Source organism: Epinephelus lanceolatus, chromosome 16, assembly GCF_041903045.1.
Source record: "Epinephelus lanceolatus isolate andai-2023 chromosome 16, ASM4190304v1, whole genome shotgun sequence".
NCBI classification, from domain to species: domain Eukaryota; kingdom Metazoa; phylum Chordata; class Actinopteri; order Perciformes; family Serranidae; genus Epinephelus; species Epinephelus lanceolatus.
Genome location: NC_135749.1, coordinates 3,792,403 through 3,810,619, shown reverse-complemented (window position 1 = coordinate 3,810,619; position 18,217 = coordinate 3,792,403). Strand labels below are relative to the sequence as shown.

The 18,217-nt window shown below is 40.8% G+C and overlaps 1 protein-coding gene across 2 annotated transcripts in view; it reads left to right on the top strand.

Moving 5' to 3' along the window:
- Nucleotides 1-18,217, top strand: part of fndc5b (fibronectin type III domain containing 5b) — a 31,929-nt gene that overhangs the window by 1,254 nt on the left and 12,458 nt on the right. For both annotated transcript variants that reach the window (XM_078175650.1, XM_033636542.2), the window contains exons 2-3: nt 7,463-7,581; nt 9,216-9,414. In XM_078175650.1, coding sequence (XP_078031776.1) covers nt 7,463-7,581; nt 9,216-9,414 — 318 coding nt within the window. The remainder of the gene's footprint in view (nt 1-7,462; nt 7,582-9,215; nt 9,415-18,217) is intronic.

Genomic DNA, 18,217 nt, shown 5'->3' with positions numbered 1-18,217 from the left:
AGACAAAGTTGGTTAGTTAATTGTAAAAGTATAAGTCTGAGCCAATTTTGGTAATGATTTCATGCAAAAATGCCACACGTGCTCGTTCCATAGGGCAAGGTGATATGCAGAAAATCAAATATCACAATATTGTGGACCAAATACCTCGATATCAATATTGCAGTGATCTAGCAGGATTGAGTATTGGTGCTTTCGTAAAAATACACAATGAGATTTTTTGCTAAAAACTGGCAAATATGCATTAATTTAGGAAAATAAGATGTTAAAACTCAACTAAAGACTAGAAAAGTGTTTGTGGTGAAACTATTATTGGAGAAGCTGATTGTCAGAATACTAGTCTGCACTAATTTTGATAAGTGAGTAATCAGCTGAGTCATTTTTCATGCAAAAATGCCAAACATGTGCTCATCTCATTGGGGTAGGTGATACAGAGAAAATCAAATATCACAATATTTTGTACCAAATACTTCGATATCAATATTGCAACAATATTGTTGTGTTGACTATTTGTTCTTTTTTAACAAAATAACACCAAGAGATTTTTGGTAAAAACTGGCAAATATGCATTCATTTAGGAAAATAAGATGTTAAAACTCAACTAAAGACTAGTTGAGTGTTTGTGGTGAAACTATTATTGGAGAAGCTGATTGTCAGAAAAGAAGACTGAACTAATGTTGATGATTGATTATTTGTCAGAGCCATTTTTCATGCAAAAATGTCAAACATATGCTGGTTTCATAGGGCTAGGGTTGACTATTGGTGTAGTCTCGCTCACCAGACCTTTCTCAAGAAAAGAAAGGTCTGGCTGGGCCGACTCTCACTTTAAGATTGGAGAAAAAAAATGCCCCAGCTGCTTGTATTTCTTTCAACCAATCACAATCGTTCTGAGCGGTGCCACAGCAATGGTGCGCTTGCAAAAATATTGCCGGGGGGAAACAGGTTTTGGTGTAACACGCCTACAAAAATATCGCCTACAGGACACGAACCATGGCAGAAAAATGGCTACATCCCCGCAAGATCAAACACCGCAAAAGTTAGTAAAGGACGTGTTGAAAACGGTTGAAAACTGCTACACAACCGGAGGTGGTAGGGCGGGACTTCAGCAGGTGGCTCATTCTGCCCAATGAGAGGCTGATCTATGCAGCGAACTTCCGCCCACTCAGACTAACTATTGGTGCTTTCACAAATTGACACATTGAGATTTTTGGTAAAAACTGGCAAATTTGCACTTAATTTAGGAAAATAAGATGTTAAAACTCTACCAAAGACTAGAAAAGTGTTTGGAGAGAAACTAGTATTGGATAAGATGATTGTCAGAAAAGTAGTCTGCACTTATTTTGAAAACAGATTAATCAGCAAAGTTATTTTCATGCAAAAATGCCAAACATATGGTTGTTCCACCGAGCTAGGCAATGGGGACCAAACACCTAGATATCAATATTGTGACGATATTGTAGTGCAGACTATTGGTGCTTTCTCAAAATAACTCAATGAAATTTTTGCTAGACTAGACCAGATAAGTGTTTGAGGTGAAACTATTATTTGTTAAGTTGATTGTCAGAAAATGTGTCTGCACTAATTTTGATCATTAATGAACTGTCAGAGCCATTTGTCATAAAAAAAAATACCAAACACATGTTCATTTCATAGGGCTGAGTGATATGGAGAAAATCAAAACTCACAATATTTTTGGACCAAATACCTCGATATCAATATTGCAAGGATTTTGTTGTGTTGACTATTTGTTCTTTCACAAAATAACACAATGAGATTTTTGCTAAAAACTGACGAATATGCACTTAATTTAAGAAAATATAATGTTGAAACTCCACCAAAGACTAGCTAAGTATTCGACCTGAGACAATTAGTTGATTAGTTTAGTGGCTCCGAACCTTTACCCTGAGGAACCCCTTTTCTATCATTGATTGAATTGACAGCCCCTGACTCTGTGACATATTTTAATGAATAGTTCAGATTATATTAGATGCATGACAGTAACATACAGGACAACTGATAAATTGTACAATAACTGCAGGAAGTTTATGTAAAATGAGGAATTTTGAGCAGATTATTTCCTGTGAATATCACTTTCTTTCTTTGTAAAATTTCATATATTTTTTTCTCTGTATAATCTTTTATTGTTTTGTTTTGATTTTCAACACTTATTAGGCTTCTTTTTTGATAAATCCAGTGTTTTCTTCTCCCTGGTGCTTGGCCATAATTTTGTTAGCTCATTGGTTGTTTATCTGTTTGCTTTTCCAAATTGCAAGACGACACCGTTCTGCAGAGAGTAAAGACTCTGTGAATATTGTGTCCATGCCCTTATCCTAAGCTTTTAGATTAAATCTTAAATAATATTCCAAACTCAAGTTTTCTTAACAGAACTGAATGAAATGCTGAGATGAGGCCTTGTGTATCCTCCTTTTTTTTTTTTTTTTTTTTTTTTTTTTTTGTGAATGTTGTCTAAAACCCCGTAAAATCAAGAAGGCCTTGCAACCCCTTGTGATGCTGTGGCGACCCATAGTAGGGGTCATGACCTCCACGTTTGAAACCAGCGGAGTAGTCAATTGTCAAAGCATAAGCCTGCACCAATTTCGATAATTGATGAATTGTCTGAGCCATATTTCATGCAATAATGCCAAATATTTGCTGGTTTCAGCAAGAGCTGAGTGATATGTAGAGAAGCAAATATCATAATATTTTGGACCAAATACCTCAATGTTTATATTGCGAGGATATTGTAAGTGGGTGGATGACTAAGTGGGTAAAGGCAAATAATAGAAGAACAATTTGATATGTTCAGAAAATTACATAATTTTAACGTAATGGAGGTGTTAAAACCAGTAGCAGACAAATCTTATGATATTACAGTGTTCAAATACTAAGACGATATCTCGTCTCCTTGGCCTAAAGACGACATATCAGTCTAGATCAAATATTGATATATTGCTCATCTCTGGTTCCAGCTTTATACCTGTCTATAAATACCAGGATTTGCACATATGATAATAAATGAAACATCTTTGGCTTTTGGACTGTTGGTTGGACAAAACAAGATATTTGAAGATGTCACCTTCTTCATCGAATCAAGACAATAATTAACAATGGAAATAAGTGTTAAATGCAACCCTGAAATGTTGCTTTGCCTAAAAGAATTCAGCTTCAGCACGCCATAAAGTCCAGAAGGGATGTGAAACAGTATTAGATAAAGTAAGGATGAGGTGTTTCTATTCTTAGCCCCACATACAGCATGAATCTAATCATGCTATATTATGCATGTTGGATACAGCGCCTCATCTATCTTTCACAGCGTTGCGTATTTTTAACCTGCAGCAGTTTATATTCAAGAAGAACATTCATCTCAAGCGTAAGATCTCGGTTACATTGTGTCCCGATGATAAGCTGAGAGATGACAGATAGTCCTTTGAAAAGCTGAAATCTTGGCGATAAGATCATGTGGGATTTATCTCAGCCCCTAGAGATTTGATATTTGGCTTCCTGAGGCTGGAGATGAATGTAGTTTTAAGAGGGAGTTTTGTGATTCTGCAGCCAGCTTTTAGCTCTTTGGCAGCAAACAGCTTAAGAACTGATGGGAATCCCTCTTTGCTATTGTATTGTTTCTGTGGGTGTGTGTGAGTGTCAGTGCTGGAAGACAAACAGTGGGAAAACAGCTAGTCAAACAGGGAGTATTAGCAATGTATCACACACACACCATCTCGTCTGCATCAGCAAACACACATGGAGCCTCTGGGAGCCACTGAGAGAGTTTGGCCCCCACCAAAAAATTAATTTCACCAATGCTTTAGTTTTCTCTGCTGTGTTCGGACAGACACAGAGAAACAGAGTGCATTCTTCTTCCTGTAATACCATTATTTGACTCTGCGGACGAGGCTGCGCGTTCAGTATTTGCAGAGGTGTGACAATGTGACAATCTAATTTGCAGAAAGTGACAGACTCCCTGTAATCTGAGGGGTAAACAGACAGGAAGAAAGAGCGGTGTGGCCTAACTGGATCACACAAACACACACTTTTAAATGGAGTGGAGAAGGGAACACATGGACATGAGAGCTACAGAGAAGCATTAAGTGTTACAACTTGTCTATGTAGCTTATGATGTAATAGACCAATTTTGAGTGACGTTATGAATAATTAATTTATTAATGAGCAGACAGCGTTACCTAGCTGCACGTCCTGATTTTGTCATGTGGTTGTTGTCCTGAGAACATTTTGTGTGATAGCCCTGGGACACCAACTGTCTCAGCCAATCAGCATTTGTGATGTCATCAAAGAGTGCCCAGCTACCAGTGCCCTGTTAAAAATAGAGGCGTTTCTCAATACCAAGTACGCCAAGTTCGGACTTGCACACTTGGGAGTTTGGACTTGGCAAGTTCGACTCGGGAGTACAAACTCCCATTGCCGCTGGTCTGTGAGAAATGCATTCTGGGATGCTTGGCTGTCAAAAGTCCACACAAGTCACCTCCTGGTGCATCCATAATGGAACAGGCAGAGCAAGTTCACATCTGGGCATTTGGACTGTACTTTGAATTGGAGCCGTACTTGGGCTGCGACTGATGACGTTTCACAAGTCCGCAAGAACACAAGTACAGGCAAGAACGCAGATTGAGAAACGCCTAAGATGAGACCAGGTCCACTTACTAGCCGCGACTTTAGGCTTGTTTTTTTGGTAAAGTCGCTTACAAATATTGGTAGTCGCGGGTTGCGTTTTTTTGGGCTCGTTCCCTAAGTGGAGCTGCTTATTTAGGCTTGCTCTCTAAACGTCGCCTTTCTCTATCCATCCAGTTATTTAAACTCATGATAGTATGTCGGACTGCAGGATGTTTCCACAGCTCCGCTCCCTCCGCCCCTCTCCTTCTCCGCATACACACAGGTGGCGGTCAGTCAATGAGACTTTTCACATTTAAATTGCGCGAGTAATTGAGGTTCTTTAACTATTTGGCAAACAAGTGGGCGAAATATGGAAAGAATACAATAAGATTTGTAGAAAGGGAGTGGCTTCTTTTGGGCTTGTTTCCTTAGCCCTGGTTGCTTGTTTCTCTCCCAAGATCTGGCAACACTGGATGAGACCCAACCTGAAAGTTTTACTGTAGTTAACATTAGTCTGTTACTATGGACATTAAAATTAAGATTTGCTTTTTAGATTAATTGTTAGTATTTTGCCACCATGGAAATAAACTCAAATTAGCTTGCAAAGATGACCTAAAGGTGCGGACACACCAAACTGACATCAAAGAACTAGCGGCGACGGAAGCCAACTGTTGCGTCGTCTACGTCGCCTCACGTCGCCCTGTGTCAGTTGCATTTGAACACACTACACGGACTACATCTGACAGCCAAGTAGCACGTACGTTCTGCGCCTGCGTGAGAGAGAGCGGAGTGAGAGAGTGGTACATCCTGTCAGCCGAGGGGTTTCCTATCTGTGCAGCCGAGCACCGCAGCACCTCCACGGACTATTACATCCAGACGGTCCCGGTGTTTCCTCCGCAGGCTCCACTTCACTCAGCTGCCCGATAAACCCGCTGCTTCTTCCCACTTTAACCTGAATAACAAACCAGGGCTCGGTGCTCCGGTTGGATCCAAACGGAGAGCCGGGGCTAGCTCAGAGACTAGCGGAGACTAACTGGCTGTGCTTCCCTCTGGTCATGCTGCGGCTAACGCTCCGCTAGCCGCTCCCAGCTAGCTCCGGTTTGTTATTCAGGTTAAAGTGTGAAGAAGCAGCGGGTCTGTGGGGCAGCTGAGTGAAGTGGAGCCTGAGGAGGAAGCACCGGTTAGCCCCGGTTTCACTACAGGCAGATTCACTCGCTACAGGGGCGAGGAAATAAAACCTGAACAGCCGATCAGAGTGATCTCTCTCACCGACAAGCTCCGCCGCCGATTCAACATGCTCAATCGGCCGAAAAAAGCCACCGACGCCGAAGTGCCGACAGTGCAGGACACACCGCAAAAACTAGGGCGACAGACGCTCACCGACGGCCCAACTTTGGTTGACGGCTGACCGTCGGCTTGGTGTGTCAGGGCCTTAACAGTTAGCATGCTAGGGCGCTGGGTACTTCATCATAACAGAATACTCTTAACATTAACTTTCATTCCTGCTCACTTTAGAGAGGCCACTACAAGAAAATGTGTTCTTTGTTTGGATTGTCAAAGAGACAATGAGTCATAGATGTTTGTTTCTGGCTGCCAGAGTTAGTGAGCTAGCGTTAGCATGCTAACATTTGCGTGCTAGCCTGCCCACTGTAGCCTTACTTTTTTTCCAGGGTTGTTCCCAGTGACAGGAAGTATCACAGAATTAAAGTGAGGCTTAATGTGGCTTTAATGTGGTGGCGTTTTTAAATGAGCAGTGGGGGAAGTTATTAACGTAAATGATCAAGCAATTGATTAGTAGAAGGCCTTAACGAGCTAGCTAGCACACTAGCTAGTCAAAAAGTTGTTGACTTCCACTTTACTGCAAGTGATGTCCTGAGACCACTGTATTAAAGTCATCATTGCTTTATTCTCTGTTACATGAGGTTGTCTTCAGACCAGATCACATGGACAGGCATTTGGAGTATTTATAGGACAGAATAGAGTAAATGCAAATGTGTGTGAATGTGTGTGTGCACGCGAGCAGCCATGTGTGTGATCTAGTACAATGTCAAGGTCTCACTCGGACGTTGCTTTTACAAGCGAGGCTCATGGGAAATACAGGCCTGGCTCTGATCATAGAAGACCTTGAGTTGGTTTAAGCTCATACACAAAGACACATACTTTCTCTCTCCCACACACACACACACACACACACACACGCACACACTCTGCTCCCTTTACAGTTAAGGATGGGAGAAACTTAAGCAAGACTGTAACTTAATCCATCATAGTTAATCTCCTCATCAACAAACATTGCCTTGAATTCTGGGAGGTGAGGTGTTTTTTTTTTAACCCGAACATTAAAATCAGTTGGCAGTATGACCGAGGAAAACATCCTCATGAGTCACACTTTAATGAGATGTGTGTGGGAGAAGGAAGAGCGAGAAGAAGGAAGGTGAAGACAGGAAAACGTGTGTGTGTGTGTGTGTGTGTGTGTGTGTGTGTGTGTGTGAGAGAGAGAGAGAAAGACAAGGAGAAACGCCAAGATGAAGATAGATGAGAAAGAGCGCCTTTTCAAAGGAAACACCAAGAGACTTGTGTGGTTAATTAAGTCTGGTATTAATGAAAGCAGAAAGATTAATCTGTAGAAGAAGAGAAGATTTTAGGGAAGACGGGGCCAGAGAGCACGAGGAGGAAGAGGAGGAAGAGGAGGAAGAGTTCAAAGAGTGATGGAGAGGGGAGGATGTGTGTTCAGGTCTACATTGTTGCATCAGTTGTGTGTATTACAAGGTGTAGTGGCACAATATGCATGACCTGTCTCTCTCTATGTCTCTACTGTGTGTGTGTGTGTGTGTGTGTGTGTGTGTGTGTGTGTCAGACACCCTGCTGTCAGCTCCACTCAATGTGACCATCAAAGACATTGAGGTAAACTCCGCCGTGGTCACGTGGGAAATCCTGGAGGGGGACCCCGTCATTGGATTTGCCATCACTCAGCAGGTACCTGTGTGTGTGTGTGTGTGTGTGTGTGTGTGTGTGTGGTGTCCTTCATTTCAGTGCGTGTCAGGACAAAGTTTAGATCAGAGAGACATGAAGAAAATACGCTGCATGACATGACCGTGACAAGTGCACACGCAACAAAACAACAGGAAGCTAGTTGTTGCAGTTTGTTTAGATGATTTAAAACCTCTACCAACTGACCCTTCACTAAGTCCCGCCCCTGGACACAGACTGGCCAATCATGACGTAGCATCGGGCCGGCTCAGACCAGGGTCCGACACCGTACACTTTTCAGGGTTTGATTTTGGTTTTGGAACAGGGAAGAAACGTATATCTTTTTCCAACCTCTCCAGGTAACGAGTATCATTAATACACGACGAGCCCCAGGCACAACATTTAGCTCCACATCCACAAAACCAGCCTGAAAATGAAGGAAATCTGAAACGACTGCAGTAGAGTCAATGGAGCACAGCTGTGGTGTTGTCGGACCCTGGTCTGAGCTGACTCCATGCTAACCAGGCAGATGTTGAACTGATTGAGAGGAGAGCAGCTCCGGACTCCAGCAGCCCATGTAATGGCAGCAACAGAAAGTTTGGGTCAATTGAATCCTGTTAGTTCAATAAATAAATTTCATATTGCACTTTTTTCTCATTGGTGGCCAATTTGCATTACTGTTCTTACATTAGATTTTGTTTTTAGTACTCTACAATAATTTGAGTACCTAAACATGGAAGTTACTTTAAATGCCGTACTTACTTAGAATGTACCATCAAACAGGGGGGTGACCCAGTGTGTGACATTGAATACCCCTGGTTTAGATGAAACAGACACAAGACCAAGCAATGCAAGTTTTAAATAGTCAAATATTTGTCGCCAAATAGTTGTTATATACACTTTCAGATACTTTTCAAATGTACACTTCGCCTACAGTTTAGATAGGTTAAGAAATTCTCCTCTTTAATAGCCCAGTAAATTAAAAAGCCCCTGAGGAGATTTACTCCTGATCCAGCAGGAACCAATTGACCTGAGCAAGCAGTCCGAGCTGGATAATAATGTACATTTCAAGCAGAGCGTACATGGCCAGAGAAGCACTGTGTTTCTTTAAGCTTAATTACATTGCAGGACAAACCCCGGAGGCTTTATTTCAGCTTTTTCTCTACTGTTAACCAAGAGAGACGTGTTTGCATTTGCAACATATCAGCCTTAACCAGAGGGTGGATTTTCTCAGGAGGGATCGTCAGAGGGAAAATCTGACTTTGACTCTGAGTTGACTCAGAGAACAAAACTATGAACCTGTGACGTTATTTAAATTGATGCAGGGTTTTGATTGTATTTAATGCTTTGTTCCAATATATATTTTATGTCAAAGTGATTACAAGAAGTAAGTGGTTCTCCCAGAATTCTGTTCCTGGCATGTTGGAAAAAAACATTTATAATTAAAGCCAATCATAAACTGTGGTTACAAAGTCTCAGGCAGTGGCTCGATGCACCAGTTTAACCCTGACCTGTGACTCCTCCTCTGACGTGGTGCCAAAGCAAAGAGAATTTTCCTGCAGGGATCAATGAAGTATCACATTACTCCGAGCCCCCTGAGTTCTCTAACGCTGCCCTTCTGTTCCCCGCCATCTCTGCAGAAGAAGGATGTACGCATGCTGAGGTTCATCCAGGAGGTCAACACCACCACACGCTCCTGCGCATTGTGGGATCTGGATGAGGACACGGAGTACATCGTTCACGTTCAGAGCATCAGCATGGGAGGCAGCAGCCCCCCCAGCGAGCCCATCCTCTTCAGGACGCCCAAAGAGTCGGAGAAGATGGCGTCTAAGAGTCCAGGTGAGGAGCGACAACACATTATTTTTAATTTTCACTTGGTTAGTTGAGAATGTATGTTTGTATTCGATTATTAAAACAAATATCTACACAAAGATATACAAAATTGGGCTTTAAATGGATTTTAGATTAAACAGTTTACAGCACAAGCACTCTCTGGTTTGTTTTTCTATGTACTGAGAGGAACACTGGCGCCTGATAAACATCTCATTTATCCCCAATTTTCTCTTCACTTACTGTTATTGGAGGCTTTTCCTGAGCTGTAATTGTTGCAAGAGGACCTCGGCTCCATGGGGACATAAACTCTTTGCAAAAACCCCTGAAGTGATGTACTGCTTTGCAAAAATTAGCATTCTTTGGTGAAAACTGGCAAACCCCCAAAACAACACAAAGCATGACGCCAGCATGACGCCAGCAGCGTGTCCTGTGCTGGAGTTTTCACTGACAGTGACACGCTACAAACATACGCAGGTGTGTCGATGATTAACCTTCAATACATGCAAGAGAACACAAACATCAGTATAGAAACACACACAGAAACTGGAGCAACCATGCATTAACACAGGAGCACTCAGTGAGAGTAAACAAACACTCTGCCTCTCAGTTTTTCCCTCGCTTACACACACAGATCTACACACACACATCACACCTACACACACATACATGCATACACAGATTTTAATAGCGGCTTTTAACCAGAGGCTGTAACACGGCAGAGTGCTGTTTTATTTGTGTTTTCATGCTTCATCAAGACAAAGAAAATGGTTATTTGACAATTTATTACAAATAAAAAACAGAAATTGCCGTGTTTGTGAGAGCCCCCACCCCGCCGCCCGTAAGGTGTATTGTTCTAATTCTCCGATGCAGAGGCTGCTGTTATCTGGAGCGGCTTGCAGTACTTCCAATTTTATCATGTCCGACCCAGTTACAGTGCCGAGAGCAGCTGCTTCAGAGGGACACAGGAAAATGCTAAACGCTCATCAGCAGTAAGGTGATAAGGAAACAGGGGACATTGGGGCAGTGTATTCCCTAGAGACACCCCTGGGTGGGGGCCTGTGGGGGTGTTTTGGGGTGGGGAGGTGAGTTAACACATTAACAAGTCATTTAGTCTCTCTAGGCTCGCGATGCCAGACCTATCTCCGCAGCACTGTGTCAGCGATAGAGAAATGTCTGGAAGACAGTGGGTTTTGGGTTTTTTCAGAAAATGAACTCTGTAGCAAACAAAAGTTTGATACTTACAGGTTTTGCTCAGCAAGATTAACTTCAGAAATGAACACTGCTTTTATGATTTCTGAATTGTAAATGCTAACGTGAGGCTATAAACATGGACGGATTACTGAACAGGCTCAAAGTGTCACAGAACAACTACAAAGACACACAAGTTACTAGAAGGGGCGTAAACTACCACAAAGAGACACAAATAACTACAGAGAGGCACAAAACAACTACACAGACACAAAACAACTTCAAAGACACAAAACTACTAAAAAGAGACGTAAACTACCACAGAGAGAAACAAAACAACTACAGAGAGACACAAAACAACTACAGAGAGATGTTAACTACCACAGAGAGGCACAAAACAACTACAGAGAGACACAAAACAACTACAAAGAGAAACAAAACAACTACAGAGAGACAAAAAACAACTACAAAGAGAAACAAAACAACTACAGAGAGACACAAAACAACTACAGAGAGAAACAAAACTACAAAGAGAAACAAAACAACTACAGAGAGACACAAAACAACTACAAAGAGAAACAAAACAACTGCAGAGAGACACAAAAGTACTAAAAAAGAGATGTAAACTACCACAAAGAGACACAACACAACTGCAAAGAGAAACAAAACAACTACAGAGAGACACAAAACAACTACAAAGAGAAACAAAACAACTGCAGAGAGACACAAAAGTACTAAAAAAGAAATGTAAACTACCACAAAGAGACACAACACAACTGCAAAGAGACACAAAACAACTACAAAGAGAAAAAAAACAATTGCAGAGACACAAAATTACCAAAAAAGAGATGTAAACTACCACAGAGAGACACAAAACAACTACAAAGAGAAACAAAACAACTACAGAGAGACACAAAACTACAAAGAGAAACAAAACAACTACAGAGACACAAAACAACTACAAAGAGAAACAAAACAACTGCAGAGAGACACAAAATTACTAAAAAATAGATATAAACTACCACAGAGAGACACAAAACAACTACAGAGAGACACAAAACAACTACAAAGAGAAACAAAACAACTGCAGAGAGACACAAAATTACTAAAAAAGAGATGTAAACTACCACAAAGAGACACAACACAACTGCAAAGAGACACAAAACAACTACAAAGAGAAACAAAACAACTGCAGAGACACAAAATTACTAAAAAAGAGATGTTAACTACCACAAAGAGACACAACACAACTACAAAGAGAAACAAAACAACTACAGAGAGACACAAAACAACTACAGAGAGACACAAAACAACTACAAAGAGAAACAAAACAACTACAGAGACACAAAACAACTTCAAAGACACAAAGCTACTAAAAAAGAGACATAAACTACCACAGAGAGACACAACACAACTGCAAAGAGACACAAAACAACTACAAAAAGACACAACACAACTACAAAGAGAAACAAAACAACTACAGAGACACAAAACAACTACAAAGAGAAACAAAACAACTGCAGAGAGACACAAAATTACTAAAAAAGAGATGTAAACTACCACAAAGAGACACAAAACAACTACAAAGAGAAACAAAACAACTGCAGAGAGACACAAAATTACTAAAAAAGAGATGTAAACTACCACAGAGAGACACAAAACAACTACAGAGAGACACAAAACAACTACAAAGAGAAATAAAACAACTGCAGAGAGACACAAAATTACTAAAAAAGAGATGTAAACTACCACAGAGAGACACAACACAACTACAAAGAGCCACAAAACAACTACAAAAAGACACAACACAACTACAAAGAGAAACAAAACAACTAGAGAGACACAAAATTATTAAAAAAAAGAGACGTAGATTACCACAGAGAGACACGACACAACTACAAAGAGAAACAAAACAACTTCACAGACACATGCAAAATGACCACAAAGAGACACAAAATGTCTAAAAAGAGATGTCAACTACCACAAAGAGAAACAAAACAACCACAAAGAGACACAAAATGACTGCAATGAGACTGTTACGCCCCACCCTTAGGCGCCCTATGGGGCAAACAAAACTCCAACACTGATCCAAAATAATCACATGACCATCACCTTTAAACACTCAGATCCATGGGGTTTATTACAAGTAAAACAAGCAAACAAGACAACAAAAGCTCACAGGCTGAGAGGCAGCAGGACCAGCAGTCTCCACACCAGAGGCCTCTCTCCTCTGAAGCACCTCCTCCATGCCAGGTGCGCTGCACCTTGTTAAGTAACGCAGCACACCTGGGCAGATCTACGGTGGAGGGAAAAGGGACAGCAGCACAGAGCACACACACAGCTGTGACAGAGACACAAAACCACAGAGACATGCATTATGACAACTGAACGATGCAAACAAAAAACACAAAAAGGGGTTGCAAAATGTGAGGTTACCTTCTTATTTTCACAGTAATCAGTGTGTAGTTGCTGCCATGTTGAGGGCAAGGCCGTAACTACCATTGAGGACACCGAGGTCATGACCTCTGTATTTTTTCCCGACCTAAATGAATGAATAAAATGAAATAAAAATAAACCATTTCATTTGTGCGGTGAAAGTACGTGGGAGGATGGAAGGTGATTGAGTGACTCTCTCTTCTCTATAATAACATTTATTTAAAAAAGAAAATTCTGGTACTCGTTTGATCGACGCAGTTTTCAAACAGCTTTGCACACACATTATTCTTAGATGGATTACTCATGAATGCAGGGTCGCACAGAAATGCCACACACATCATTGTGCTGTCATCCCATCACGCTATAAATACAGATCAATTGTCTACAAAATAAAAACCTGACGAATTTCTTTACAATCCATTATACAGATCTTGTTATCAGTCACTTCATATAGTGAGGAATATCGTATCTTACCACGTCTTAGGCTTGCGTGTGTTTCTCCCTGTCTATCCACATTTGTAGTCCAGCTTTCAAGATGTAAATATCTCCATATTGTCCAGTTGACACTCCATCAAACTTTGTATGACAAGACCAGCCACTTCACCTTTGTGCACCCAGACAACTGCAGCCTAATTATGCATGCTGACAGGGCCGTATTCACCATATACATTGAGGGGGACATGTGCCCCCCCACCAATGCCCAAAATGTTCCCCCAATATATAACTGAAACTGAAAAACAACAACAAAGAGACCAAAGAGCAGCACAGAGCACAGAGAAGTAAGTCAAGATCATGTCGACAAGAAAACGTCCAGAATGTTTTTTTACTGCAAAGTGGCAAATATTATCTTGGAGGACATCATTGCACTTGACTGTTTTTCTATGATCTTAGATGTAAATATTGCATGTTTCTTTCAGATAAAACACATTTTTGACTTGTGAAGAGAGGAGTCTCCCCTCTTCATATATGGCAGAATATGTCAACTTCCAACTTGCTATGCTGAGATACATGTAAAAATGTAAGAATTTAGTCACATGGATTTGTTTTTTTCATTGATATAAAAATTAATATAACTGACAACTGACAGATGAAGAGAAGTACTTCCTGCTAAAGAATAAGTGGTTCAAACATAATTATAAATACCAACAAACAAAGTTTGGTGAAAGGCAATTACGCTATAGTATGAAGTGGGAAGAGAAACATGATAAGATGGGATTAATCTAATATGTTGTGTGTAGTTCTTTATAGATGTAGCCTCTTAATTTGGCTGTCAAAGTACACCAGACTGAAGGCTTTTGATATATAATTGACAAAAATTTCTGACCCCCCCACACGCACCACGACTAAATGACCTCGGTATTTCAAAAATCCTGCGTACGGCCCTGGTTGAGTGTACTGTCTGTAGCTCTGGTTGAGGGTGAGAGGCTGTCAGCAGATAAACAGAGATCTGTGTGGGTACATGAGACCCTGAAAAAGAGGCTGGATCATGGGGAGTACCACCAGTTGGTCCTCCATTGTTTACCAACTGCAAATTTCACGTGTCGTGACCACCACAGAAGGGCCACCTCCCAAACTATCCAATTGGACAATGGGAAAAAGCAGAGATGACATGGGGAGCTTTTCCATTTCAACGAAAGGAGTTCAGAGCGCTTTGGCAAAAACGCCAGGTGCATAGAGGCTCGTAGCAACGCAAAAACAGCAAGCACAAAGCTTCATCATCATTAAAAACAAATACAAAGAGCCGCCTCCAGCTGCTGAAACACTTTCTGGCGTCCCGTAGACAAGTTTTACACAGCATGACATGGACTTCACGTCCTCTATAAACATGCACGTTACGTTACATCAGAAAAGACAAACACATTGTTTAATCCATTCCTTACACTTTTGCTCGTGTTTTGGATTTGGAAAAGAAAAAAATTAAGACAGAAGAGAAACAAAACCAGCATCAGATGGACTGTAGTCATAATCAGTACGCCACAATAAGATAAAGAACAAGCACATAGTGAGCAGCCGCACCGACCTACAGTCTGACACAACTTTTCTCTATGATGTTCTTAAACGGTTTCATCCCGTTGCAAATCTTTGGTCTGAACTGATTTTACTGTTGCTTTGCTATACTGTTTGGGGGAGGGTTTGGCGAATGGTCAATTGCCAGTTGCTATAGCTAACATCATAGTGGTTCACTGAATATAGCTTGGTGTCTACTGTCTGCCAAAATCTTGAAACAAGTTTATTAATTAGGAGAAAGTAAAAAATCTCACACTTGTGTCTTCAGTTGTTTCAAGAACAGTTGAGTCAGTACTAGAAACATTTGCAACAGTAGCTGTATCTTGCAGTGTACATGAGGTCATGTGATGTTGGTGTTTAGCAGGGACAATTTGTCTTGATGTTGAGGGGCTGACTCGTTTTGTTTGCTCCAACTTTGATGGAAGATCCCTGTGTGCAAATTGTGGGTGTGTATGTGTGTTTATGGAAGCATTCATTAGCCGTCCTGATTAAATCTCCCAGCCATTACAGCTCTCCTCCCCTTCTAAGCGGGTATTAATCAGCCTGACACCATTTAGTATCTGCCGGCGCAATGCAACACAGCACACAACTTGTCTGTGTTTCTGTCTGTTTATCTTCCTTTGAATCTGTCTGTATCTGTCTGAAACTCTTCTCCAATCACAGCAAGATACTGTAAAACTGAATGCACCACATAATGTAGTAAAATCTCTGATTGCTAGTGTCGAGGTGTAATGTTGTTTTTTGTATCATACAATGAGCTGCAAACCCTTGTGTTGTGTTGTGTAAAGCAGTAAGTGTCGGGACTGTTTCAACCTTTAATTTATCTCTGACAGTGCTGCAGCAGCAGCAGCAGTCTGCTCCCAGTATTTACATACTGTACAGTCTGGAAGATTCCCAGTACAACCACAGTGCTCTGTTCTGCTCAGTCAGCTGCAGCAGGCTTTGTCCTCTAGACCAGTGGTTCTCAACCAGGGGTCCTGGGATCTCAAGGGGCCTTGAGGAGTTCCAGGTCCCCAGAAGATAGAAGATGGGGGAATAGCTTATTTACAGTTTAATTCACTATAGAAGTGAGTCTAATGTGAGTTAAGGCAGATTTATACTTGTCCATCAGCTCTTTATACTTGTGCGGTGGTGTGTCTGTGTCACTCTGCAGTTACACCTCCAAAACACTAGTTGGTGATGAGGTTATGTGAAGTGCTGTAAAGTTAAGTTGATTCAAAACACACATCAAACGCACATTAAACACACAGTAAACACACATTAAACACACATTAAACACACATTAAACACACAGTAAACACACATTAAATGCACATTAAATGCACATTAAACACACAGTAAACACTCAGTAAACACACAGTAAACACACATTAAACACTCAGTAAACGCACATTAAACACACAGTAAACGCACATTAAACACACAGTAAACACACAGTAAACACTCAGTAAACACTCAGTAAACACACAGTAAACACTCAGTAAACACACATTAAACACACATTAAACACTCAGTAAACACACAGTAAAAACTCAGTAAACACACATTAAACACACATTAAACACACAATAAACACACAGTAAACACACATTAAACACTCAGTAAACACACATTAAACACACATTAAACACACAGTAAACACACATTAAACACTCAGTAAACACTCAGTAAACACACATTAAACACACATTAAACACTCAGTAAACACTCAGTAAACACACATTAAACACACATTAAACACACATTAAACACTCAGTAAACACACATTAAACACACAGTAAACACACATTAAACACTCAGTAAACATGGCTTAATAGAGACTATTTCAAACACAAGTACACAAATCAGCTTCACTATAACTCGCAGCATTCACAGACAAACACTTGTCTTTATCTGGACACATTTTCCCCCAAATACAACATGCTAACGTTATTAGCACAAGCCTATGGCATTTTACATTGTATAAATTAGCCTAGCAGCTAGCAGAGATTTCCTCTGCTCATATGAAGCCAGGATAAATCACACACAAGACTTAAAATGATATTTTTGTGGAGGCTTTATTGTCTTCACAATTTATTGTTTCTTATCTGTGAAATTAAAGTAAATATAAGACCCATCTTTTCAAAATGACCTTTGTCCCACCCTAAATTGTCCCATGTGTGTTTCCTGGTATGTTTCTGTTTGAAGCCTCAGTAGTCTGTATTTGCTCTGTGTTTTACTTTCTTTTAGTTGCCTTGTTTTATTTGTTATATTGCGCTTATTTTTACTGATTGCATGTTAAGCCTCCATGTTTCCACAGACATAGATATAAACTTTAAGTGCAACCTGAGGCGTACATCTGCAAGGCATTAATTCTAGTTTTCTACTGTATTTGAATCCCATCATGTGAATGGAAGCATTCAGTTAAAAGTGCTGTACGTGACTCTGGAGAAAGAGTTGATTTCTGAGTCTCATTTCCAGGTCGTCAAACACTGATGCAGTAGGTAAGTGGTTCGGTCCGAAGCATTCGTGTTTTTGGCTGTAAACTGTAAGTGCAACTTGACGGGTTCACAGAGGCAAAGCATTAACTCTAGTTTATTCATGCTTCATTACTTTTAAATGTCATAACAAAATGAAATGTGATGCAATCTTAGAAATATAATTTTACTACAAAATGGGTGTTTGTTGCAGTGAGATTTTATTGGCCGTGACGGTTCCATAAACTGCAGCAATAAGCTGTTATAGTAAAATATAATGTTCTGTTTACTGTTAGAATTTCAAAGCCAACGTCCTCCAACTAAACACCAAGAAACTCAAACATGTGACAGTGATGTCTTCCGTTCATGTGATATGATCCAGTGCTTTGCCGAGTAATCACCAGTCTGACCAGGGGAGATGTGGCCCTGCTGCTGGCACCAGAGAGCGAGAGGCTGTAGTCCAGACTGTGTTCAAACCTTTAACCTGTGATTGGTGTAAGGCTGCAGCTGCCAGAGTCCTGTCAGCAAGAGAAACACAGAGAGTGATGGGGTTGGGATCCAGCTCTCTGTGTCTCTGCAGTTACCTCTGCTCTCACTTAGCTTTAATTACACTGACCAGAGTGGAAAATTTACACCAGGCGGCCTCTCTGCTCTCCTGTCGCCCTGCTTTATTCTTTTATCTTTCCCTGCAGAGATTCAGAGTGATGGCAATTTCACATTCT